The 26,161-nt window shown below is 47.0% G+C and overlaps 1 protein-coding gene across 2 annotated transcripts in view; it reads left to right on the top strand.

The window, feature by feature from the left end:
- LOC119374424 (poly [ADP-ribose] polymerase tankyrase) overlaps positions 1-23,192 on the top strand; it is a 119,286-nt gene extending 96,094 nt beyond the window's left edge. For both annotated transcript variants that reach the window (XM_037644511.2, XM_037644513.2), the window contains exons 40-49: positions 3,659-3,764; positions 3,976-4,139; positions 6,413-6,554; positions 8,258-8,437; positions 8,931-9,138; positions 10,257-10,364; positions 12,455-12,651; positions 15,075-15,167; positions 21,395-21,530; positions 22,733-23,192. In XM_037644511.2, the coding sequence (XP_037500439.1) occupies positions 3,659-3,764; positions 3,976-4,139; positions 6,413-6,554; positions 8,258-8,437; positions 8,931-9,138; positions 10,257-10,364; positions 12,455-12,651; positions 15,075-15,167; positions 21,395-21,530; positions 22,733-22,860 (1,462 nt within the window). In that variant the 3' untranslated portion in view covers positions 22,861-23,192. The remainder of the gene's footprint in view (positions 1-3,658; positions 3,765-3,975; positions 4,140-6,412; positions 6,555-8,257; positions 8,438-8,930; positions 9,139-10,256; positions 10,365-12,454; positions 12,652-15,074; positions 15,168-21,394; positions 21,531-22,732) is intronic.
- Positions 23,193-26,161: the final 2,969 nt, after the last annotated feature.

The following is a 26,161-nucleotide window of genomic DNA, read 5'->3' on the forward strand; positions in this document are numbered from 1 at the left end:
CATCAGTTAATTACCGATATTTCTTGTACATTCTTGCAGCGCTTGGGAATTTTCGTTCTTGCCTTGCCAAAGGTGCAACTTCGCGCACCGATCGCTTTTTGCGGAAGTTATCGCGTGGGCATATTTTTCTGGTATCCTAGAAGACCACAAGTAACCAACCTGGAGGCGCTGCACCTTTCTTGATGCATCGAAATTCTTTATTTTGGCTCTGAGTATGTTGCTTCAGATTTAATTATTTCATTTCAAAAACGTGATCTCAGAAACTGCAGCGGCCACTGTTTATTTGACACAAAAATAAGATAAACTTCTTCCTTCCTCCAAACATGTTTATAGTACACATACGGTACGGTATCGCATGCAACTGCCATGAAGTTATGCTTATCATATGTGCGACCATCTCATAGAAGGAGATTCGAGTCATTTTGAAATTTCAGTGACTACATCTTCAGTACTGACAACTGGGCGAGCTGTTACTGATTAATTAATATGAAAACTGTCAGACGGAAATAGTGATTAAAAGCCTGAAAAACACACGAACACAACTGCTTGCATTCCTGCGCTTTTCAGTATTTCTGTATCTTCCCATTACGCCGTTTTCATGATCGTGCAACGAATTCAACAGTGAACATAAAATCTGGACGAAATGTGAGAAGTTACAGTCGAGCCCGACTATATCGAACCCGTTTATATCAAATTATCCCGTATATCGAACAATTTCTGAGCACGGTAAATTTACATTGAGAATATATAGCAAAAGTTACTGTTACATCGAACGAAAATAGCAACGACAACCGATATATCAAACTCCATATGCCTCAAAAGTGCCCCAGCAAGTTGGCTTTCCCTCGCGGTGGCGGGGAAAACTGCCGGCGCCACCCTAGAAAAAGTGGTTTAGACCCGGCTGTGCACGGGCGAACACCCCCCTCCAAAAAATGATCCTGGCCTGCTCGCTGCCAGCTGGCAGAGTTCCCGGGTGCTATCAACGGATCGACATTCAACGAGTTCGTCAGTGCAGACGATGATGTCGCCATCATATGGCAGCTACAAGATGAGGACTATGTTGCATACGTTGTGCCGACCGTGAGCCAAAGCGACAGCAATAAGGAAATTGACGATGGCCCGTTGCCTACATTCTCCGAAGGAATTAGTGCACTTGGGTTGGTCCGGCGCTATTGCGTGAATATGGAAGGTTGCGGCCTCAGCTGCTCCGACTCAGACAACGTGGAGGCGTGCGTGCTGACCCAGGCAGCGAAGTCGTTGAAACAGAAAATCCAAGACTATTTTGTTCCAAAGTAGGGCACGAAAGTAAGCCACCATATTAATAAAGTGCTTTTCTTATTGGCATGTGCCTTTGTGTCATCAAATCCTATAGCGGGCCTATATCGAATTATGCCATATATCGAACTAATAAACGTTTTTTGGCGAGTTCGAGAACGAGAGTGAGAACCCGGGTTCGACTGTATTTTATTTATTACGAATTCAGGGCTCATCCCTGCTAGCTGCAAACGGCGGCGTGTTGCAAACGTTGTTGAAATCCAGTAGCCGTGACACGTACCATCTTCCTGTTTTCTCTTACCCCCCTCTCTCTCTCTCTCTCTCTCTTTCTCTCTCTCTTTTTTTTTTAATATATATATATATATATATATATATAAGTTTCCACCTTTCAGCCCACGGCACCTTTGTCATCGGTTCCGGTTGTTTACGAATGCTGTCGCCTTGCGGTGGCGTGCGTTGCCTCGCAATGCCATGTGGTACTGATGTTGGTTGCTGTGAAAAGCACGTGTATCCCTTTTATTCAGAGAGTTGGGTTGTCGGTGGTCATTAGCGGTACGGGGCACAGACTCAAACTTACCTCAACAAAACATGCGGAGACAAAAAAAGGGCAGAAAAGCGGCTGGTAGGCGACGACAAGACTTCATTTCAAACAAATATACGTGGCAGCCAACACACACATTGCGAGCGACTCACAGGGACAAAGTTAAGGTGGGTCGCTTTTGACAGCTGTACGGTAAACAACAACAACAAAAAAAGTGTGTGCGGGGGGGGGGGGGGGGGGGTTCCAGACCAAGACATAACTCAAGATACAAACCCATATCGTGGTTTTGTAGCTTGAGTTAAAGAAAACTTCAGTTGTAGCTTGATTCTTCAAGATATTAGCCACTCCAGTGATCGGCCTTATATATATACATCAATTTGATGACATTGCCCTGATAAGAACTGTCAAGAATATTTGCAAGCCACTTCTAATGAATATATAATTCCGCAGCCTTTTCAACAAAGTTACGACGAGTGCGTCACTATATTTGTAGAATCCGCTAGTATCAAGCATCCGAAGCTGAACTACTTTTCGGCACAGTATCATGTATCAGACATCATGAAAAGAATTCAACGTATGTTTTTACATGCACTTCCCGTGTATAAAGAACATGAACGTGTATTGTCAGATGTTTCAAATAAATACTTGTCGAGCATTTTCAGAGAGGTGCTGAAGAAATGTCACGGAAATCAATATGTTAAAATAACAAACGATGCATTCATTACACGCACATAAATATAACAACCACTTTTTCACACATTCAGCGCCATATAATGTTGCTACGCGCATTGTGGAATATTCTTTCAGACACAAAGCAAAAAGTTAGTCCTGGAAAAAAATGCCAGGAGCTCGGCACGTACACGGAAACTTGAGTGGCTATTTAACCTAATTACGCGAACAGACTCGATTGAATGCATGATATGTCATGATCGACTGTGATAGATGAGATAGAAAAAAAACCGCTTAGAACAGCCGAGTGAGACCGCTGTTGTGACCACCACCAACTAATTTGCTGCGGCTGCTGCCCCAACGGAGCCGTTGGCACCCGTTTCCCCTTCCCCGCCCCATCGCGCCGCAGCGGCCGCAACTGCAACTAGGGCCAACACGCGCTCTCCCATAGAAAACCGCCCGACGCGGCAGGCCGTACCGTGCGCTTTTTATCCGGCGGCCGTGGAATAGCAATCACTATTCAAAAAATATTCGAAATTTCAAATATTCGCACACCCCTAACAAAAAACGAAACTCAATGAAGCTGGCAAGAGAATTGGTCTCTAACATAACAGAACATTCAATGTGGAAAACATGTTACAATGTTTGAAATTGATGATAATCAGTTCCAGCCTTGACAAAGACAAGTCCACTTGTCAAAAATTCGGCTAGAGCACACACCTCTCTGTTTACGGATTTTTTCAATGTTTGAAATAGTTATTTGTGCAGCAATCTGAGTAACTTGTGCAGCGAGGAAAGGAGAATAACCGCACAAAGGATTCTAAAGTTTTGATAATAAGGCTTGAATACGGAAGCTTGTTCCATTCTAAAATGGTTTTGGGGAGCAGTTTGAGAAGTTTGTGTTTCAGTTTTCAGCCTTCCTTGAACAGTCTCAGCAGGCAGTCGTTAAATGGGAAGCTGCCACCAGGTGTGATAGAATGAACTATTGCATGAAAAAGAGAACAATTATAATGTGGTTTTAGTGCAGCACAGTGAAGTTGTACGTATTTGTTTGTTACCACTGCGCTTTGAAATTACTGCTTGACGCCCCCTCATAGTCCTCTTCATTCCTCCGTGCAGTTAGTTGTAAACATAGTTAAAAGTGTGTGTGTGTTCTTGCCTACCATCTTGCAGGGAGGTGGTCACGGACAAGGCTCAAAACGTGCCGTACGACGCACTCCTCACCATGGTCGATCTGAGCTATGGCCAGTTTGGTCTGTACAGTTTTTACAAAATGCAGGTACGTACCCAAATTGGTAGCGCTGTCAGGGTTGTTCAGCATCTGTTCCGAGTGCGAGTTGCTCACAGTCGGGGGTTGTTACTTCGTGAAATTTGCACACTTGAGCATAAATTGTCACTTGGTTAAAATGTCAGCTCCGCCCACAGTTACGTTTAATAGTTCGTTATGTCAAATCTCTACTGTAACCTGGTCCTGTCTTTATCTTCCGCAGCTTATTCAGCGAGGAAGTCTCGTGGTGCTATTCTGTCGCTGGGGCCGTGTCGGCGACTCCGGCCAGTGGTCCCGATCGTGCTTCAGCGCAGTCACTGAGGCAGCTCGTGAATTTGCGCGCCTCTTCCGCTCAAAGACTGGCAACGCTTGGGAGGACCAGCAAAGGTGAACGAAAATAAAAGTTCGGAATTAAAGTTCCATGGTCTTTGAGTGCCAAGAGCCGAATCGGGGGCAGTGTGTCTCTTGCAAGACGCTTGTTTGGCAAGCCTGGCCTAAATCTGTCAAGTTAAGCTGGTCGTCAGGGTCACATTGCTTCCTCTGCTTCTAGTCAGTCAATCACTTTAATATTTATAACGAACTTGAAAGTGTCGCGAAAAGTAGTCGTTGTATCAGTAGTTCGTTGTATGTGGACTCGCCCTTAAAAACATGCACTTAGCGGCCAAGCCGTTTTTTTTTTTTTTTTTTTTTTGCACTTTTATTAAAGTGCTAACAACCCCTTCGGTGACAAGCTAAGCCTTTTCGCGTCGTGAAGCGACGCCGGCTGCGTGCTCACGAATGAATTAACCGCCTTTGCCATGAGCTGACACCATTTCACCGAAGTGCGGTACCGCGACGTGGAGCCGATCATCCCTGGCTAGTTGTGTGCCGCGCGTTGCCTATTCGGCTCGCGGAGTCACTGCCGGGCCCCTTGCTGTATGCCGTTTGCGCGTTTGTACGTTCTTCGTGCTTGCTTCACTCCGGACCGTGCACAGGTGTGGTGACTAGCCTCTTCGTTCAACGCGGCGAAAACAAGCATTTTGCAAGCAACGCGCACTCTACGTCTCCGCAATGCTCTCGTGGCCCTGCACGACGATGCGCGGCGCACTTTAGTAGACACCTAGTCAAACACACAGTATACGCTCGCAGTATACGTTTCTCGGTGCCCGCGCCGCTTAACAACAGCGAGCTACTTTTGTTTCTACAAAGCGACGCGCACTTTAAAGCGGTCTCACACGACGCGGCGGCGAACTTGCGAACGGCAGCATGGCGCGCTCGTACCGCCGTCAACCCGCAGTGTACGGCAGATATCTACAGATGACTGTGATAAGGTTGTGGGCTATAGCATAATGGCACGTTCTTCGACGGCCGCCACCTCGCCTTCGCTCATTTCTGATGCTTATCCTTGAAGGCGTCGCCGCAATCGCGCGGGAGTCGTAATCACCGATCGACCGGTCTCTGCCGTTACCGAACAGACGGACGACTTTTTGCGGCACATTGTGGCGTCGACGAGTTTAGGGACGCAGTGAACCTTTTTGCGATGGAAAGTTATCGCGGTTATCACCTCTTGCATTTATGCCTTTTTGCGTTCCAGGCATTGTTTGGTTCATCGCAGGCGGTCGTAGCTGCAGAGAACGGCGTCAGGAAAGGTTACCTTGCGAAAGCTGACCGCAAGGCTTCATGCTGCCTACTATTTATTTTTTCCTCACTGCCATTCTGCCACTGAAGAAACGCCTGGAAAGTGAGCGACCTCGCTCGCAGCGTCCGAAATCTGCGTGCGGTGCTCGCCGATCTGGGATATCTTAGTTGCGAGCACCGTGGTCGCGAGTAAACTGGAGCGGGACACGCATGAGCGCGCGCCCCTGTCACGCTTTAGAAGGAATGTGTTAACTTTTTTTCGCTTCGTATGCGCCATATTTTTACCGCGACCGTGTCTGAAGTGTTCGTTGTAAAAGTAGGAGGCTTTGAAAAATGTTCGCTATATGTGGACGCAGCTTCAATGGTTAGCATAGGAAAATCGTAAGTGCAACCAGATATGGTCGTTATAACTGATAGATCGTTATAAGTGGGTTCGACTGTATAAAATACGCTTGGTGGCACAGACAAAAATTCATCTATCGGGCTTTATAGAGCCTGCTTGCTCGAATGTTGGCAAATTGGACATGAAAAACGGAAGGGTATAAAGTGTGAGATGTTCCTTCTTATCCTAAATCTACTAATAATGCTTTAACGGAGTCAAAATTGAACATTTTAACAGCTTTTTGTACACAAAACGCTTTCGCACACAAATGAAGATTAACATATGGTCATGCACACCAGAGTACGTGAACATGAGGCCACAGTATATGGAATACCATTCCATTTGCTCCACATGTAAGGGACCTGACATATTTTGAAATGGCCAATTTTCATTGGCCGTTTTGGATACGAAAAACTATTCGGAAAAGTGCCCTACGAGTGCTTTTCTGAATAGTATTTCGTGCTCCACGGTACGGTACAGGCCCGCATATGTTTTAGGGTACAGGTAACTGTGTCACAAAATGGCGCTTACAAACCACGAGATCAAGTCCAAGGAAGCATTTCTGCTTTAGCATATTTAGGTGCTTGCTGCTGTCTCACAAGTTGTACAATGTGAGCATTTGCCTTGTGTATTGAGTGTCTTGCCTTGTGCATTGATGCAGCTTCAAGGCCCAGCCGCGTAAGTACCGGGCCGTGCAGTGGGAGAAACGCAAGAGCCCTCCGCCCAGCAATATTCCCATCAGCCTTGGCGATCCGTGCAAGTCGCTGCTTCCCCCGCCCCTACAAGATCTGATGCGTAAACTGGTGAGTGAAGCTGGCCCTTGTGGCCTCTTTAAAAGAGCTTCGGTGTGGTATCCAGCTTCAGCTTTGGCTCTACAAGTTTCCCTTTCAATTATATGCTATTAGCCAGCTGGTCAACTGAATTTAATGAAGCTTAATAAGAACTTGTTGTTGGGCGTGTTGGTGAGTACTAAATTCTAGGAAGGAGCTGGAACAAATCAGCCAGTGAACTCTGGGAGGCGTATCATATAAAAAAAAAAAGGTACCAACTGTGTTAGCGACACGTCTGTCTGGTTGTATAAAAATGAGATTAGGCTTTTTGATGCCACATGCCTGTAGCCTGATAAGTGGTGACGTCTCGTTACGCACTCGTCATGTCTGCGCACCAGTGTGCTATTTATTTCATTGCAACCCTTGTAATAAACTAGTTATTGATAGCGCCTCTCCTGTCTCTCACATGTGTCTGTCTTTTTTAGCACTGAACCACGATGTTAATGAAGCTTTTTGATCTTCAAAAGACTGGGCTCAAGGGGCCCGTGGTCGTAGATTCTGGTTTAGCTCAGAAATGTTTTATAAAACTTGATTTACACTAGCACATACAGGAGGAAGTTGGGAGATGCTTGTAATTTATAAAATGCAGTGGATGACAAATTGCTCTCATAAATCTAATGTCGAAGACACATCCTTACCGTCCGATTGAAGCCTTCGCAAAAGTCTTGACAATGGTAATAGGGTGGTACAGTGGTTATGGTGCTTGGCTGCTGACCCGAAGGTTGCGGGTTCGATACTGGCCACGGTGGTGTCATTTTAAACTGAGGTGAAAATGCTAGAGGCCCGTGGACTTAGATTTAGGTGCACAGGAAAGAACCCCACATGCTCAAAATTTCAGGAGCTCTCCACTACAGCATGCCTCATAATCATATCGTGGTTTTGTCGCGTAAAACCTCAGCAATTAACATTGTTACTGGGGTGGCTACTTGGGTACGTCAGTTTGTGTTCTTGGATTAAATATGCTGGAATTTTAACATGCAAAAGCCAGAACACACTAACAGCGCATTATCCTTGTGGATGCCATATTTTGGGCTGTGAGCATTGTGGAAAAGCAGTCTCGGCACTTCTCTCAAAGGTTATGTTGCACATTCTGTTTGAAGACGAAATCGTCAGCACAAGAACAACTGAAATATGGAACGTTCCATATTGTCGCACTGGTTATTGTTGGCAAATGCCTTACAACGAACTTCCGCATTTACCTAATGACTTATAAAAAAAACAAAAAAATTGATGTTTGCGAAGTAAATTTGTCTGACCTGTACGGGTTCTTCCCAGCCTAAAATCGACCTCTAGAGCTGTCCTTGATTTGCATTTAATTATTAAAATGCCACTATTACAATGCAAAAGCTGAAATGAGGTGTTGTGCGGGTGTATCATGCAGAAGTGCATGACGTTTTGTGTTGGGAGACAACTAATGATGTCTTTTATTAATCTGGTGGTTTTGTCAAAGTGTATGACAACGTTTTGTTTATGGTGATGGTTTGTCAAAAGTGTACAAGAGTGTAAACAAAATGCCTGTCCCTTTACTGCTGTGTTTGCCAATACCGGGGTGAAGAACTCCTTCAAGCCATCCTTGAATGGCTTTTCCCTTCGCCTCCCATCACATGTGTTGTGATAATCTAATCAGAATCTAAATCGATCAATCAAATCATGTGCGAGTGTTGTTGGGGATGCAGGCGAACCCCGACATGCTGGTGAGCACCCCACTGCAGCTGGGTGCCCAGGGTCAGGTGGCACTGGAGCTGCTCAGTGCCGAGTCCCTGTCCACTGCGCTGGCCCTGCTTGAAGACATCCATCAGTTGGTGCGCGAGAAGGCCTCGCTGCAGGCGTCCCTGGAGCGCTCAGCTGAACAGCAGGTAAAGAGCCCTGTGACATATCATGGACTAAACAGTATTTTGAAGCGGGTCTGGACGAGCTCGGCTGAGCAGTATTTCAGTAAGTTCAAGTGAGCCCGGTTGAGTAGTGTTTTGGTGAGTCCGAGTGAGCCTAGCTTAGTAGCCTGGTGAGTCCAAGTTAGCCTGGACCAGGCATGTTTTGGTAAGTTAGCCCATTTGAACAGTCTGCTGAGCCTGGCCGAGTAGTTTTGTTAGTCCGAGTGTTATAGCAGTTGTTGTTATAGTGCTACTTAACCATTTGGGTCTGGGTTGGTCTGGCTCAGTGCAAATTTGGTGAGTCTTGAGTCCTAGTGAGCCCTGAGCAAAAAATGTAGTTTGTGAGTCTGAGTGAGCTTCGCTTATCTTGGCGAACTATGACAAGTGCTGATGCTAGAACACTCTTCTAAGCACTTGGTGATGATTTGTGCTTTTCCTGACTACACTTAACCTTGGACCCGCTCGTGTTTGCAACCAGGAGGGCAAGCTCCAAGAACTGCTGTCTCGCCTGGTGGAGAAGAGCGAGGAGCTGTACTGCCTGGTGCCCGTGCGGGGACGCCGCTTCGAGCGGCTCGAGCCCCTGTTCGAGGAGCGGGGCGTGTCGCGTCATGCGGACCTGGTGCACAGCCTGGTGCACCTCCACCTTGCCCACCAGCTGCTTATCGGAGCACAGCTCAGAGCACCTGGTGAGTTGGAAGAAAAAAAAACGCCAGGCCTGCGCAGAACACGCAGCACAGTCACAGCGAAAGCTGGAGGAACGGCCTTTCTAGAGCCTGTTGTATACTCTTGTGGAGATACTACTACATGTACAGTTGCAAGGTGCCCACTACGCCATAAATTTTGGGAAGTAGGAAAGTACCCACTATGCCATTATTCATCATTCTGCAAAGATGCGAGCTACCCGCTACATGTCTGTAAGGCATTATGTGCACTTTGTTGATGCTGTGGCTGATGACGATGAAGAATTACGGCTGAGCCTTTTGTAATGGATGGGAAGCTTTAAACCACCCACTCACTACAAAATTCGCATTGCGTGAGGCCTGGTTGTTATTTTACTCTTCTAGCGATTCCTTGCCCGACATGACACCTGTATACGGTCTTTTTGTGAAGGAGATTCAAGCACCACCGTGGCTCTGTGGTAGAATACTCGACTATCATACAGAGGGCCTGGGTTCAAATCCTGCTCGATCCTGGATATTTTTTTTTTTTTTTTTTGTAATTGTGCATGATAGCAGTTACGGACACCAGTGCCGGTGGACAACTGTGCCAACAAAATCGGCGGTTATTGTGATCTTATAACAGCTTTCGCCGTAAGAAGGAAACTGTTGTTCTTCTCTGCATTTGAGAAGGGGCAATGGTGCACCCTTGTCTGCGCAGCCCAATGTCTTGCTTGTACTGTATGAGTATGCTTTTTTTTTTTTTATAATCATATCTAGTCTGAACTGAATGCAATTAAAAAACCGTGTTAGTCAATATGGTGATCATGAGCAAGTTCTGAGAACTGGGCAAATTGCAAGATCTCTCACTAACACTGGACGCTGCCATCAATTACTGCGCTAAATAACACAAAGATAAACAGAACGCCTTTATCCATGTCATTTAGTGCTGCCTTCAAGGTGCAATACGAACTCGCCCAGCAAACCACCTTTCTGATATTTTTGTACCTGTGTAAACTGTGAATGCCAGGTCACAGTGATTATCGGTGTGCATGTCATTTACTGCGAATGGCACTGGATGTGTAGTGGGCCAGGGAGATAAGTTGACATATGTGCTGATGACACGTTTTTCTTCTTCTTCCTCGCAGAGGTGCACCCACTGGACTACGTGTACCTCAGCTTGCGCTGCAAGATGCAGCTCCTGACGGAAGAGGGTGCCGAAGTCCAGACTATGTTGCAATACGTACACAACTCTTGTGAGTGGACTCTCTCATCGTTTTTCTGCGTTTGCACCGTTATAGCAATCAGCCCTAGAATGCCAAAGTAATTTAATATTAATGGGAACTAACAGACAATAATGCCAAAGAAAGTATAGGGGTGTTATCTCTAGTACTTAGAATATAAATGTGAAGAAAGTAAAGTGGACGAAAAGATAACTTGCCGCCGGCAGGGATCGAACCTGCGACCTTCGAATAACGCGTCTGATGCTTATTCGAAGGTCGCAGGTTCGGTCCCTGCCGGCGGCAAGTTATCTATTCGTCCACTTTACTTTCTTCACACTTTATCCTAATTACAACGAATAACATCCCCTATACTTTCCTTGGCATTATTGTCTGTTAGTTCCCATTAATATTGTCTCTAACTAAGAAACGAGCCTTTAAAAGTAGTTTAATGAGTGTCTCGTCAGTGCATAGGTTTTTGCTTGTGGCCTCTCTAGCGTTGCCTAAAGCAGTGGTTCTCAGCCATGGATGTTTGGGGACCACTTTTGGACTGGTGGAAGTGATGAGGGACCCCTTGCAGTGAGAGGAAAGGGGGAGATCATAAATTAACACAGCATGCAGCATGCAATAGGTGCCTTTTGTTTCACCCTGACAAAGAGTGGTCAAACTAAAGTGCCACGCCAATTTGATTTAGACAGCTTGTCAATAAGTTGTGCAGTCTGCAAGCACATTCAACCTCTTTCCAGTTACGTTTGCTCTTCAAATATGCAAGCCTGGAAAAAGCATGCTCGCATGCATATGTCGTAGAAAACTGCAACAAAAGCTTTACAGTAGAGCTGTGCGAATAGCAAAATTTTGGGTGCGAAGCGAATTTGAATACTGAAGTGTGAGTGCGAATCGAATCGAATATTTTTCGAATATTTCTAGAATATTTTTCGAATACTTTGAAGCGAAATTGCAGAAAAAAAATGTTGGAGAGGATTCCTAAGCATATTCTTATAAGATAGCAACATGGAAGTGTTTCTTTTCGCTAGGCTGATGAAGCACTGGCGGGGTGGTGTTTCATAGTTGTATTATCAAGAATGAGGCAATGTAGAGGCTGAATTCTACTTATGTACATGATTTGGTGCAACCAAAGTGTTGCCGACAACACTTTACACGTGATAGGCAAAGATGCCATTTCTTCAGCCTCTCCTCTTTCAACTTCTGTGGAAGCCCAACGGATGTGGCGGACAAGGGTGTGCTCCCTTCAAGTCCGGAGTTCCAAATCTGTCTCGTAGACATCCATATATAAGAACATCTGAAATTTTGGATGCTAAAAAAGCTTCGGCTTCCGATTTTTCGGACTTCCTGCCGAAGTTTCAGGTCCAAAACAGCATTAATTGAGCCCCCACCTCTGCCACGTCTTTCATCTCCATGTTGGAACCAGCATTTTCTTGAGTTAGTACATTTGCGACCGTAGCGGAGCTTGAAAGGCAGCTTTGCCGCAATACCAGGGTGTGATGAGGTGAAGCATATTGAAAATCTAGGGACTACTTCTAATCGGACGTTGACTGTGTCTTCGCAAAGTTCGACCGTAACGGAGCTTGAAAGGCAGCTTTGCCGCAATACCGGGGTGTGGTGAGGTGAAGCATATTGAAAATCTAGGGACCACTTCCAATCGGACGTTGACTGTGCCTTGGCAAAGTTCGACCATAACGGTCTTAAAAGGCAGCTTTGCCGCAATACGAGAATGTAATGAGGGGTCACTTTCAATCGGACGTTGACTGTATTTGTTTTTGGGAAGTTCGAATAGTTCGAATAGTAAAATTCCACTGCGAATCGAATCGAATAGCAAACACTATTCGAAAAATATTCGAAATTTCGAATATTCGCACACCCCTACTTTACAGCCATCTCGTGGAGAGGGGGAAACATAAGTCAGCTACACCGCAATGCAAAGGTGTTTAGGGGTGAAGCATACAAAAAAAAAAAATCTGAAGGGATCGCTGTCACGAGACATAGATTGCCATGTGTGTGTGCGTGTGTTTTTTGAGGAGGGGTTTCACGGACTCCCAAAAATGGCTTTGCGGGCCCCCATTTGAGAACCATTGGCCTTCAATTTGTCTCTGTGCTCGTCCTCGCAGCTGAGAAGCCTCCCAAGGTACTGCGGATGTTCCGACTGACGCGAGACGGGGAGAACCAGCGCCTGGCCTCCTGTGGGGTGGACAACCACTGGCTTCTGTGGCACGCCGTTCAACCGTACAACTTATTGGGCATCCTAGCCTCTGGGCTCGAGCCGAGGCTTCTGGTCGATCACTGGATGGGCGACCACCAGGCCAAGGTAGCTATCTCAACGGCGAGCACTGCGCATTTGCCTACCATTGCACAGTTTGGTTACCTAGTCGGTTAGTGTTGCCTGTCTAAAGAAAACTGGTGTGTTTTTAATTTAAGTGTGAAGCACTTTAGGGGCCCGGGCTGTCATATGCTGTCGTCGCTTGGCATAACGCAGGCAAAGCCATGTACTATAGGACAGCCACCTGTGGCATATATTGAGCGCACGCTTGCGCCAAGGAGAAGTCTTCTTCCTCTTGTTCTTTGAGCGCCTTGATGATGATATTAAGTGTGGAGGATGCTGTCGTCGCTTGGTGTAACGCAGGCAAAACTTGATAAAAATAGAAAAAAAAGAGGAAGCAAACAAGAAACAGAAAGAGAGAGAAAGAAAGGGAGAAATATGAAGAAAAATAGAAAGAAAGAAAGAGAGAAAGAAATAGAAATAAACAGAGACAAAAAAGCCAGAAAAAACAGAGAGATGAGAGAAATAGCACGCCGTTAGTATGACGAGGAATGTGCCGTCTGTGGCAGAGCCGTTTCGCGCTGCGCGCTGGGTATCAAGGGGTCGTAAGTTCTACGCCCAGTGACGAAACTTGTTCTTCTAGATTTCTCTTTGCCGTATGTTAGTCTTTATATTTTACAACATCATATCCGTGACGGAAATGCGTCAGTGGAGCCGTGGTGGACCCCGGCATAAAACACTTTCGTGTTAAAAGAAAGAAACGAGGAAGAAATAAAGAGAAACAAAGAAGGCCGCTCAGCTCTGCACTTGCTTCAGGCTTGGCACCCCTAGTGGAAAGCTGCCTTAATTTTTTTTGTTTCTCAGGGCCGCATCAACATCATAGACAACTCTGAATGATTGCCAGTAAAGGTTTTGATGCAAGCAATCATACTGGTACTCGTTATTATACAGCATGTGCATGCGTGTGTAATTAAGGGACAAAATGTGCCATGTCCCACGTCAGCCATTAGCCCCTTCCCAATTTTAATATGCTTTCCCACATAACGCAAGTGTGCTGTGGTGAAAGTGATTTCAGCGTGTCTCGATAAGCGATAGGCCACATGTGGTCTCTTGTTTGGTGTTCACTTTCTTTTTTTCAACTAGCAGAAAGTATGCATTATACGAATTTACACTACAGTCGAACTCCGCTACAACGAACTCCGCTTCAACGAAATTTCCGGTACAACGAAAAATTCTCGGTTCCCCGTCAACAGTCCATAGGAGTCAATGCATAAATATGCTCGCCACAACCAACACTTTTTCTGCTGCCGTTCCGCTTCAATGAAATTTGACGATGCCATTCGGGGCTCAGAAATTTAATTTACCGTGCAATAAACACAATCTCGGACATTTTGATGCATTTTAGAACATAAAAATACGAATTCAAAGTCTGAATCGCGTGTTGGAACCACCAGAAACCGCCACTGTTGACAGCATGGGGGCCGCCATTGCTTCATAGCGACGGCGATCATACTGCCCTACTTTCGCAACTGGCTTGAGTTGCTTCTGAGTCGCAGACAATCCGAAGCCAAAGCTCAGTTGTCAACACTGGGGTGCAATCGTAAAACGATAGCTTTTCCAATGCCTTTCCAATACTTTTCGTGCTTTTCGCGCTTCGCTAGTGGTCAGAGCGACGATACATCCGCCACATCCGCGTTATCAACACGAGCAGACATGGGGTGCAGTCGCGGAATGGTGCCTTTTCCAATGCCAATGCTTTTCGTGCTTTTCGCGCTTGGCCAGTGCAGCCGGTGGTCGGAGCAACAATTCGTCCGCGTTATCAACGGGATCAGCAAGCCGCGAGTGGTGGATAAGAATAGCATAGAATAAGGCGAAAGTCATCGCTCTGCGATAGCACGCCTGCATGTCGCCGTTGTTGGCGAATAGCTAGTGTTAGCGTGTTGGTGCAACTGTGCAGTTCGTGTTGCGTGCCCGTGCTTGTTTGATTCGTTCGCGGAAGCCGTTGTTTCTGCGTGCTTTTCAATGTAGCGTCGCTATGCATATATGAGAATCGCGTCGTAACGCTGCTGGGGACGCAAAGGAAGCAGCAGACACTTTTTGAATATTGGAATTAATAGTTTCACTGTTCTATAGCTCAGATCAGCCATATTTTTTTCGATTTCACTGCAACGAAACGTTCGCTTCAACGAACATTTTTCCGAGCACCGTCAATTTCGTTGTAGCGGGGTTTGACTGTATAGAGCAGTTTGGATCAAGCGACTTAAGACATTCAAAACGTGGCAGGCCAACTGAACATCCTAAATTTTATCTAATTAACCAACTTTGTTTGAAACAAAACAAACCGAAATTTGTTTGAAAACTAGGAGTCCACTGTATAAAAGAAATAGTTGTGGCAACGCTGACCAAACGTTTTGAAAATATAATAAATCTGAAATGCAGCTTCACGAGCAACCTTTTTCAATTGCGTACAGGGAATCTGTTTGGCTGACCGCTTCGAACAAGCACGTTGGCTATGCCAGTCTGGCTCTGTGGCGCCCGGTCCCAAGTACATGCTGTTGTGTGAGGTAAGCATCCTTCGCGGGTTTGGTGCATTCGCTTTCATCCATCACCTGCTGCGGTATCTTGGTGGCTTGGATATTGATTGCACCATTAAAGCTGAAGGTCACAGGTACGGTTCCTGGCCACTGTGAACAGTAATCGAACCCGTGTCCTTGTGGTTGCATTTCCGTGGGGTCGAAGTACATCAACACCAATGTACTTCGATTTACCATTGTAAGCCCCCCATTTCACTTTTTTTTTTCTTTCGTTTTCATTTCTACTTCTCATTACTAGGGGGTGTGCAAATATCACATTTTCAACTTCGAAGCGAAATCGAATAATCAAAATCAAGTGCAAATCGGATCGAATATTTTTCTGATGTTTGCAAATGCGAACAGTACAACTGCTCGCTTTTGCAAAAAAAACTTTTTCTCCATCCATAAAAAAAAGTAAGCTTGTTGTACAGCAAATAATATACAGGAATGTAGCAGTTTATCTATTTGTGCATGAAGTTTGGCAAATTTTAGCACAGGTGTGTAATTATTTGTGCTCATTTTCAACTTTTTACGAAGCTTTGTGGTGTCCAAATATTTCGAATAGTAAAGGTGCCTTGCGAATCGAGTCGAATATTTGAAGTTTCGGATATTCGCACACCCCTGCTCATTACCTCATAATTGCTGCAGTTCAGTAATAAAACCAGTTCTGCCCCCTATGTTCTCCTTTCTTTTCAGGCTTCATTACCTGTTGGCTTCACGTAGTTTTTAACAAAAACTGGCCTTCTCAATTGGTTCCCTTTTGTTTGCAAACATTACAAATTTTCTTTAAAATTGAGAACTGTCGTAGTACTCTGCATGCTGGGCTGGTGTCCGTTTCTGTAAGCCCTCACTTGCTTCTTGAGCACATCTCTTAGAATGTCCAGATGTCAGTGCGTGTTGAGGAACACCAGATGATCAAATTTGTGGAGCCTTCCACTATGGTGTGCCTCGTAATCATATTGCTACATGCATACTGCCAGCCCCTTGCACCATGCGCGTGTGCGCCGGACGAAGAGAAGGAAGATCTCTCTCTCCTCGGGCTCTTGGCTGAACCGGTCAGCGCTGCAACCACTCCTGTAAATATATCGTGTAGATAATCTACGGGCTACAGTCTACCGAGTCTTCATTCACGTAACATTTGGTGGAGGTGGAACGTTCCCCGTCCTCACCACGAAGCTTCGCAGCGGCCTCACCGTCCAGTTTCCGGCCATGGCTACCACTGACAACAGCTCGTCTCGGTCTCCAGCTGCGGCGCCCACCACAACGTACCTTACGGTGTCCCACCCCCGCGACCCCGGTACATTTTCCGCCCAAGCTGGCCTTGACGTTGACTACTGGCTCAGCATGTACGAGCGTGTTAGCCAAACTCACCGATGGGACCCCACCATGATGCTTGCCAACGTAATCTTCTACTTGGGAGGCACCCCGCGTGTCTGGTTCGAGACCCATGAGACCGAGCTCACCAGCTGGGACATTTTCAAGGAGCGACTACGCGACATCTTTGGGGACCCGTCCGGTCGCCAAATGACAGCACGAAAAGAACTTGCCACCCGTGTCCAGTCATCGACCGAGTCGTACGTCTCGTACATTCAGGACGTACTCGCGCTGTGCCGAAAAGTGGACGAACAAATGTCCGAGGTTGACAAGGTGGGCCACGTACTCAAAGGCATCGCGGACGACGCCTTCAATTTGCTCGTCTACACAAATGTGTCGACCATCGACCTCATCATTAAGGAATGCCGCCGCTTCGAAAGGGCGAAAAGCCACCGCGTACTGCCTCAATTCGCTCGGCTACCGAACACGGCTGTCACATCAACGTGCTCCGATCTCGGCGCCACACCACCCTTTGAGGAGAATGTGACGCGCATCGTTCGACGGGAGCTTGAAGGCGCAAGTCCAGCGCCCTTCCACACACCTCCCTTTGACCAAGCCGCTGCCCAAGCAACCCCCACGGTCTCTGTTATTCAGGCCGTCGTGCGTCAAGAAATTGCTAATCTCGGTTTCCCTGTCGCCTGCTCCGTCTCTCGACCCGAATACCGACCGACGCCAACGAGTGCACCCCGCAACGACTCCTATTTCCCTCCAAGATCCCGCAACCCATCGGAATGGAGAACTCCCGACGACAAGCCCATCTGCTTCCGCTGCCACCGGGTGGGTCACGTCTCCCGTCACTGCCGAACCACCTGGACGCCGCCTTATTGGGGCCAATTCTCGTCGCCTTCTCGCCCATACGCTGCACCTCACCGGTATCCGCCCAGCCGTACGTACGCTGCCTCTGACGCACCCAACAGCCGCCCTACTGCTCGGTCACCGTCGCCCCAACGCCGTCGTTCCCCGTCGCCTCAACCACGCCGCTATTCATCGCCGCCGAACTACGTCTCGTCCCGGACGGAAAACTAGGTCGTGCAGCTCCTGGAGGTAGTGCTGCATCATTTTCGTCTGAACCAAATCCTCCGTTGACGCTCCCTACGAACACGAACTTAATTGATCTGCAAGTGGACGGTATTTCTATGACAGCGTTAATTGATACTGGAGCTCAGGTGTCTATCATCAGTGCGCATCTCTGCCGTCGACTTAAGAAAGTACTCACGCCTGCTACAACTAAAGCCGTACGCGTCGCCGATGGCGGTACTGTTGCCGTCACAGGAATGTGTACCGCTCGAATAAGCATTGCCGGCCGCCACGTTCCCGTCCTCTTTACCGTGCTCACCAGTTGCCCTCATGACCTCATCTTAGGGATGGACTTCCTCTCGACACATTCTGCCCTGATTGACTGTTCTGCCGGTACTCTTTGCTTGGAACTTCCTCTTCTGCCCGATACTAGCCCCAAGCTCCAGAACAGCCTTTGTATCACAGAATTTATTCGCATGCCACCTAAAGCCCTGACATTCGTCGAAATGGCAACGTCTTCACCGGTGCTTGACGGGGACTATGTCGTCACGCCTATTGCTGATGTCCTTCTGGCGCGCGACATCACTGTACCACACTGCGTTGTCACCGTAACCGCTAACCGGATACATCTCCCTGTTGTAAATTTCGGCTTCACGAAGCAAGTGCTACCCCAAGGCATCTCAGTCGCCACGCTCCGATCATTATCAGATGACCACGTCACCATTTTCGCTGCGGACGTGTGCTCAGATGTTCCTTGTCGCCCGCCGGATACCACACGCCTCGACATGAAATTACGTCACATGATAGCCCCGGACCTCGAACCTGAGCAATCAGCCGCTCTAAGCCGCCTTTTGGCTTCTTACCGCGACATCTTTGACGTCGATAATCGACCACTAGGCCAGACTTCTGTTGTAAAGCACCGCATAAACACCGGTGATTCTCTTCCCATTCACCGCCGACCATATCGGGTGTCTGCCGCAGAGCGCACGGTCATTCAACAAGAAGTGAACAAGATGCTAGCCAGAGGCATTATTGAACCCTCGTCGAGCCCTTGGGCGTCTCCCGTCGTGCTGGTTAAAAAGAAAGACGACACATGGCGCTTCTGCGTTGATTACCGCCATCTTAATCGAATTACGAAAAAGGACGTTTACCCTTTGCCCCGAATCGACGACGCTCTTGATTGCCTACACGGCGCGCGCTACTTTTCTTCAATAGACCTACGCTCTGGCTACTGGCAGATTGCTATGGACGAGAAAGACCAAGAAAAGACTGCGTTTGTAACTCCCGATGGCCTCTACCACTTCAAGGTTATGCCGTTCGGTCTGTGCAACGCCCCAGCCACGTTCGAGCGTATGATGGACTCTCTGCTACAATGATTCAAATGGACAACCTGCCTTTGTTACCTCGACGATGTCCTTGTATATTCGCCTACATTTGAAACCCACCTTCGGCGTTTGGCAGCTATTCTTGACGTCTTCCGCAAAGCTGGCCTCCAATTGAATTCGTCGAAGTGCCACTTCGGTCGCCGGCAGATTACAGTCTTGGGCCACCTCGTCGATGCTTCAGGTGTGCAGCCGGACCCAGAGAAAATTCGTGCAGTCACGAGCTTTCCTGTACCCCAATCAGCCAAAGACGTCCGGAGTTTTGTGGGACTCTGTTCCTACTTCAGAAGGTTCGTGCAAGATTTTGCAACAATCGCTCGACCACTCACTGAACTTCTGAAGAAAGACGTGCCTTTTACGTGGGGTCCCGCTCAAACCGCCGCTTTTTCTCGCCTCGTCACACTTTTGACAACGCCGCCTATATTGGCCCACTTCGATCCATCCGCTGCGACGGATGTCCGAACCGATGCTAGTGGTCACGGGATCGGAGCCGTCCTAGCCCAACGACAACAGGGACACAACCGCGTTATCGCGTACGCCAGCCGCCTCCTTACAGCTGCCGAGCGCAACTATTCCATTACAGAGCGTGAATGCCTTGCTCTTGTCTGGGCAGTCTTGAAGTACCGCCCATATTTATATGGCACGCACTTTTCTGTAATAACGGACCATCATGCGCTCTGTTGGCTTTCGTCACTAAAGGATCCTACTGGCCGTCTTGGTCGCTGGGCTCTGCGACTCCAAGAATATAGCTACACAGTGACGTACAAGTCGGGCCGCCTACACCAGGACGCAGACTGCCTGTCTCGCTACCCGGTCGATGAATCGAGCACCATCTCTGACACCGACGCCGACACTTGCGTTTTTTCACTTTCCTTACTAACAAACATCGGCGACGAGCAACGCCGTGATGCGTCCTTGCGTACTATCATCGAACGCCTAGAATCATCGTCTACCGACCGGTCCCATCGCTCGTTCGTCCTCCAAGATGGTGCACTCTACCGCCACAGTTTTCACCCAGATGGACCAGCCCTGCTGCTTGTTATTCCGAAACACCTCCGCTCGGCTGTCCTTCACGAACTTCATGACCTTCCAACGGCCGGTCACCTTGGTGTATCGCGCACTTACGACCGCATCCGCCGACGCTTCTTTTGGCCAGGGCTTGCACGCTCCGTCAGAAGATATGTTGTGGCGTGTGAGAAATGTCAGCGCCGCAAAACACCATCGACGCTTCCCGCCGGGTACCTTCAACCCCTTGACATTTCGTCAGAACCGTTCTTTCGCGTTGGCTTAGACCTACTTGGCCCGTTTCCCGTGTCTTCCTCTGGCAACAGGTGGATAGCTGTGGCCACAGACTACGCCACGCGCTACGCCATCACACGAGCTCTTCCAACAAGCTGCGCCACCGATGTCGCCGACTTCCTCCTACACGACGTGATTTTGCAACATGGAGCTCCACGCCAGCTGCTTACGGACCGTGGTCGCACATTTCTGTCGAAGGTCATAGCCGACATTCTGCGGTCATGTGAAACGAGGCACAAGCTTACTACGTCCTACCATCCGCAGACAAATGGCCTCACGGAGCGTCTCAATCGAACACTTACAGACATGCTTGCGAAGTATGTTTCTTCCGACCACTCCGACTGGGACCTTGCTTTGCCATACGTGACATTTGCGTACAATTCTTCGCGCCACGACACTGCCGGTTACTCTCCATTTTTTCTCTTGTTCGGCCGACAACCAACGTTGCCCCTGGACACCACCATCCCGTTTCCCGCAGTACCGACCAGTGAATATGCCCTTGACGCTATCACCAGGGCTGCCCATGCACGTGAAACCGCCCGCACTCGCCTTTTGACTTCTCAAGGAAACCAACGGCGGTTGTACGATCGCAGACACCGAGACGTGCACTTCTCGCCAGGTTCCTTGGTCCTGCTGTGGTCGCCCACCCGTCACGTTGGGATGTCGGAAAAACTGATGTCTCGATACACAGGTCCATACAGAGTCGTTCGTGCGGTAACCCCGGTGACTTATGAAATCGCTCCTGTCGCCTCGTCGCCTTCCTCTTCCACACCGGCCAGCGATATCGTACATGTCGCACGCTTGAAGCCCTACCACTCTCCCAGTGACGTTGACATCTGATGCGCCGAGACGGCGCTTCTGCCGCCGGGGATTATGCTACATGCATACTGCCAGCCCCTTGCACCATGCGCGTGTGCGCCGGACGAAGAGAAGGAAGATCTCTCTCTCCTCGGGCTCTTGGCTGAACCGGTCAGCGCTGCAACCACTCCTGTAAATATATCGTGTAGATAATCTACGGACTACAGTCTACCGAGTCTTCATTCACGTAACAATATTGTAGTTTTGGAACGTAAAGCCCCAATTATTATTGTTATTATTATTATTATTATTATGATCTTTGAATGTGCGTGTTTGTTTACGGAACAGGTTGCCCTGGGTCGATGTCGGGACCTGGACCTTGGTCCGTCCGGCAACACGGAGCCCGGTTCTCCCGGAAGTCATGAGAGCACTCGGGCTCTTGGTCGCTGGCAGCCCCATATCCTGGGCACAGTCACGTGGCACAGTGAGTGAACGGTTGTCTCTCATTCACTTTCTGGAACATAGGAATTTGGGCTTGCTGTTTGATATTTCAAGAAATTTAGAACGCCACAACAGTGAGCATCTTTCACATGCTCATTGTCCGTTGCATGCTGCCACTACAGTCAGTTACAATCTAAGAATAAATACAAGCTCTGCCTGTAAAACCGCAGAGCTCTTCTCAATCACCTATGTGCAAAAGTCATGCAAGCTGTTTTCTTTTCGAACCATAAGTACTACTTCTGGGCTAATGTAAATACCACGCTTATTGAAGAATAAAGGTTCGAAGTGTATAGTGATTTGTTCGAATAATTTCAAATTGAATAGTTCGAATAGTATACAATTATAAAGAAAAATGAGCATTTTTGTCATGACGGAACTAACCTGCACATTATTTTTATGAACTAGGCATGTGTAAACGTCACTTCCTTGGTTCGAAGTGAAGTGGAAGCAACTTTGAAGAGTAGGGTGCATGTTGTAACTGGTAGAATACGTTACGCTTTAAAAATACTATGCTTAGTGTATATAAGCCCCTATAACACACTTTTAAACTTCAAAAATAATTAATTGAGGTGAAGATAATATGTACATTTAACCTTGAAGTGTGGCTTCACAGCAGTGCGGATTTTCGTTGGATGAGTGGTTTCACGTCATAGCATCCCCACGCTGCGGTGAAACCACCTTTACAGGGGGTTATATGAGCTCAATTATTCATTCATTTCGAATACTTCGAAATTCGAATAATATAAATTCGTGTCGAAGCAAATTCAAATGCTGTAATATTCTTTCAAACATTCTAAGCTGCCCAATATTTGCCCATCCCTACTAAAATATGACCTTTGGCACCCATGTCAGAATCTCTCATGAAATTTGCCAAGTCGTTCAAGTTTTCGACTTAATACCAGCAACACGAACACGTGTCTGTATGGGTACACCAACTGTCTGACTCATGCGAAGAGTGCTTGACGTCACGGAATTGAGCAAATGGGATTGGACGGAACGTTTGCGCAAATTCTCTCTGGCCGTGACAGTGATGGCAGGGGGTGGAGCTTGTGTTTATTCTAAGGTTTTATAAGCCTGTGCAAATATTCGAGCTTTTGTGAACTCAACCGAATGTCTCGTATTAAAATAGGTGGAGTTGTCGGTGTCATTTTGCGCGCCTACAGAAACTCGTGCCATGCGATGCAGGTTCTACGGTGCCGTTGGGTCCCAGCAACAAGGCCGAGCCTCACCAGAGCCCCCTGAATTACAATGAGTACGTAGTCTACAAGCCGGCCCAGGTGTGCCTCCGCTACCTGCTGGAGTTTGAGGACTGATCAAGTGGCAAGAACAAGACAACAGAGACAACCTTTTTAGAATCGGGGAAGGGCGTTGGGGAGGGGAGGGGGGGGACACTTTTCACTGGGGAAGCGGTTCAAAGAGCCCATCTCTTACCACGGGAATGAAAATGTTTTTCTTCTCTCATCGTCGTTCATGGCCATTGGGACGCATACCACCTCATTGTGCAGGAGAATGTTTAAACGCGCGCACTTTTTTTTTTTTTTCTTCTCTCTCTCTCTTCCCCCTAATATGTACAGTCCAAGGCCAATAATTAGTTGGCTTTGGCAGCAAGAGAACTGCCTCTCAATAAAATGTCAGACGTAAGCGACTTGTGTGCTTTCCTTCGACACTTTGTGCCATAGATGTTGGCCGAATGGGAGCAAATGCCTTGGACCGATGTTTCAATAGGGGAGCCTACTACATAATACCCATATGCGCAAAGATCCACACGACAGCGACGAGCAATGCGACGTAGAAACAGTCGCTTACCAAAGCAGACCCCATTGGCACAACAGCTTCAGTAATGAATTTCTAATCTCCATTTCAAACATCAGATGTAACACAAAGGCTAGGGAGACTTCTTGCACTAAATGTGTTCGCACCAAGAAATAGTTCGTGGTCTTACCGCCCATAATGCGATTTCCTTTTTTCTTTTTTTAGGCTGAGTTATGCAAGATGTTTTGTGCCTTAGAAACTAACTGCGTTATACGGCTATCAATATGTTGTTCCACATCACTTAGCATTTGGTTGTTTTCGGTTTCTGATATTTTAATTGCTGTCGATTGCGACTCCTTATGCATAGACTCGTAGTCAACTAGCATGAGCATTTACAACCGCGAGACTTGCAGAGTTGTACATTTTGCAGACTGAACTTCTCGCATTGCCTCAACAGCATTGCACCTAATGTGTGAAACGGAGTACAGTGTTGCTGACATGAGACCAGCCACTCTACTGAAATTGGACTGGCGTGTTGCCAGTGGTATCTAATGTACGAAGCAACATAAAATATTTCTGGAAGTCTCACGTTAACTTTTTTTTTTCTGATATGCGTGAACATTTAGTTATTTGCTTTTTCTGTGCAGCACTGGCCGTGCTGCACAAGCGTATATTTTGTTCAGCTTCTTGTTATTGGCTAGTCAGTCATACGAATTCCAGGCAAGAAGCGACAGTCGCTATATTCGCAAAACCAAGTGATCTGTTGCATGACTGCCGCTTTCGTAGCTCATCGTATGGATTTTTGCGCGTATGGAGTTTTGCCTTGTCTTCGTCAATTGGTGCATCCTTGACAGGTTTTGAGAAGGTTGGACATGACGCCACATCACGCACGTGACAACTACAGACAGGAACACCTTGTGATGTGGTGTCACTGGCCAACCCTTTCAAAACTAACATGCCAAGGATGATGGGGCACTTTTGACGAATATAGGTCCACCTATCGAAACGCCATTCAGTCTGTCTGAGGCACTTGTTCCTGTTCCAACCACCTCTACAGCACTGTGTGTTCTCATCCGTCAGTCCCCAGCTGTACTTTAGATTTCCTTCGACACCTTCTTGCGTGTCCGTGCTGTGCTTGCACATGTATGTATGGGGATGTGCATATTTCATTAAATATTTTGGAAAAAAAAAAAGATTTCGTGCTTACCACTGCTCATCATCGTCATCAGCCATGGCATCAACAAAGTGCAGATGCCTCACGTTAACGAATGTAATATAGCGTTGTAGGAGAGTGAAATAACAACTGCGCGTCACACAATGCGAATTGGGTAACTAGTAACTAGCCCATTACAAAGGGCTCAGCCATAATTCATCGTCATCAGCCACCACATCAACAAAGTGCACAAAATGCCTTGCAAATGTGTAGCGGGTACCTTTCTTCTCCTCAGAATGATGAATAATGGCCTAGTGGGAGCTTCCCTACTTCACAAAAATTATGATTTATGACGTAGTAGATACCTTGCATGTGCACTTGTATTAGTTGCTCCAAGAGAGTTTAGAACAGGCTCTAGAAATGCCATTCTTCTAGCTTTCGCTGTGACTGCTGCGCTTTCCCTGCAGGCCTTCCACAGCTGCTGGCAGGTGGCGAGACAAGCTCATATTAACGAAATCTTGTCTAAAACTAACTTCCCAATAAACAAAATCTTCTCTTTCTTTTTCATTCCATCGGGACTAAGCAATAGTGCAAAGAGTGACATCAAGTGATCAGGACAAAGAGAGAGAAGCAACTTTATTGAGGACTATAAATCTTTTTGCAAGATTCAAGAATGAACGGTGGCAAGTGCAGTCATTTTTTTCCCACGATTTTAAGTAAAATATGCATGCCCTGCTAGATGTTTTTTTCTTTACTTTTCTTGAAGCCTTTACTATGGCAGCGGTTAAAAGCACTAAATTAGTTTTCTCGCATTCATTCTTTTTATCATGGCATTGTACCACACAGCGATTGTCAACTCATAGCATTATAGTAGCGTCACTCTTCCTCATAGTCCTTTTTCGATGGAGGCGAAAATGTTTGAGGCCCGTGTAGTTAGCTTTAGGTGCACGTTAATGAACCCCAGGTGGTTGAAATTTTCGGAGCCCTTTACTACAGCGTCTCTCACAATCGTATCGTGGTTTTGGGACGTTAAACCCCAGATATTATTATCTTTCTCATAGTCACCTTTGTTACATGGGGAAGAAAACAATGCCTGCCGCCACTGAATGAAGCGAGGTGAAATCAGCGTGCACGCAGGAGTAAATACCTCTTTTTAAACAAAAACTACCTTGTATTTGCCTCAGTTATGTTATTTAGAACTACCTGACTCGTGGCCTATTGCCCAGAGTAGGTGTGACATTGGCATAGCCAGAGGGATAGGGAGCTTGATTCAACCCCCTCTCCCACAATATTTACATTGTGTGTGTGTGTGTGTGTGTGTGTGTGTGTGTGTGTGTGTGTGTGTGTGTGTGTGTGTGTGTGTGTGTGTGTGTGTGTGTGTGTAGATATATATATATAGATAGGCACACATACAAACATGAACATGAAGGGTGATCATAACCCCACCCCCTTGAAATAATATTCTGTCTACACCCCTGGAATGTGAGCCAATAGATCTGAGGACCTTTGTCCACGTTGTGGTGTATGTCATCATAGCCAACTCAAGGATGTGATCCCGGAACTAAAGCAATCAATGCAGTGAATTGATGCTTTGAATGCTGTGTACTATTCCTCGGGTTAGTGCCCCAGGGATTTATTTATGAGGTCAGTCGAACCAAAATTTTTGCATGTTGTGCATATCCAAAGCTGTGATGTTGCCTATATCGCGC

Source organism: Rhipicephalus sanguineus, chromosome 11, assembly GCF_013339695.2.
Source record: "Rhipicephalus sanguineus isolate Rsan-2018 chromosome 11, BIME_Rsan_1.4, whole genome shotgun sequence".
NCBI lineage: Eukaryota > Metazoa > Arthropoda > Arachnida > Ixodida > Ixodidae > Rhipicephalus > Rhipicephalus sanguineus.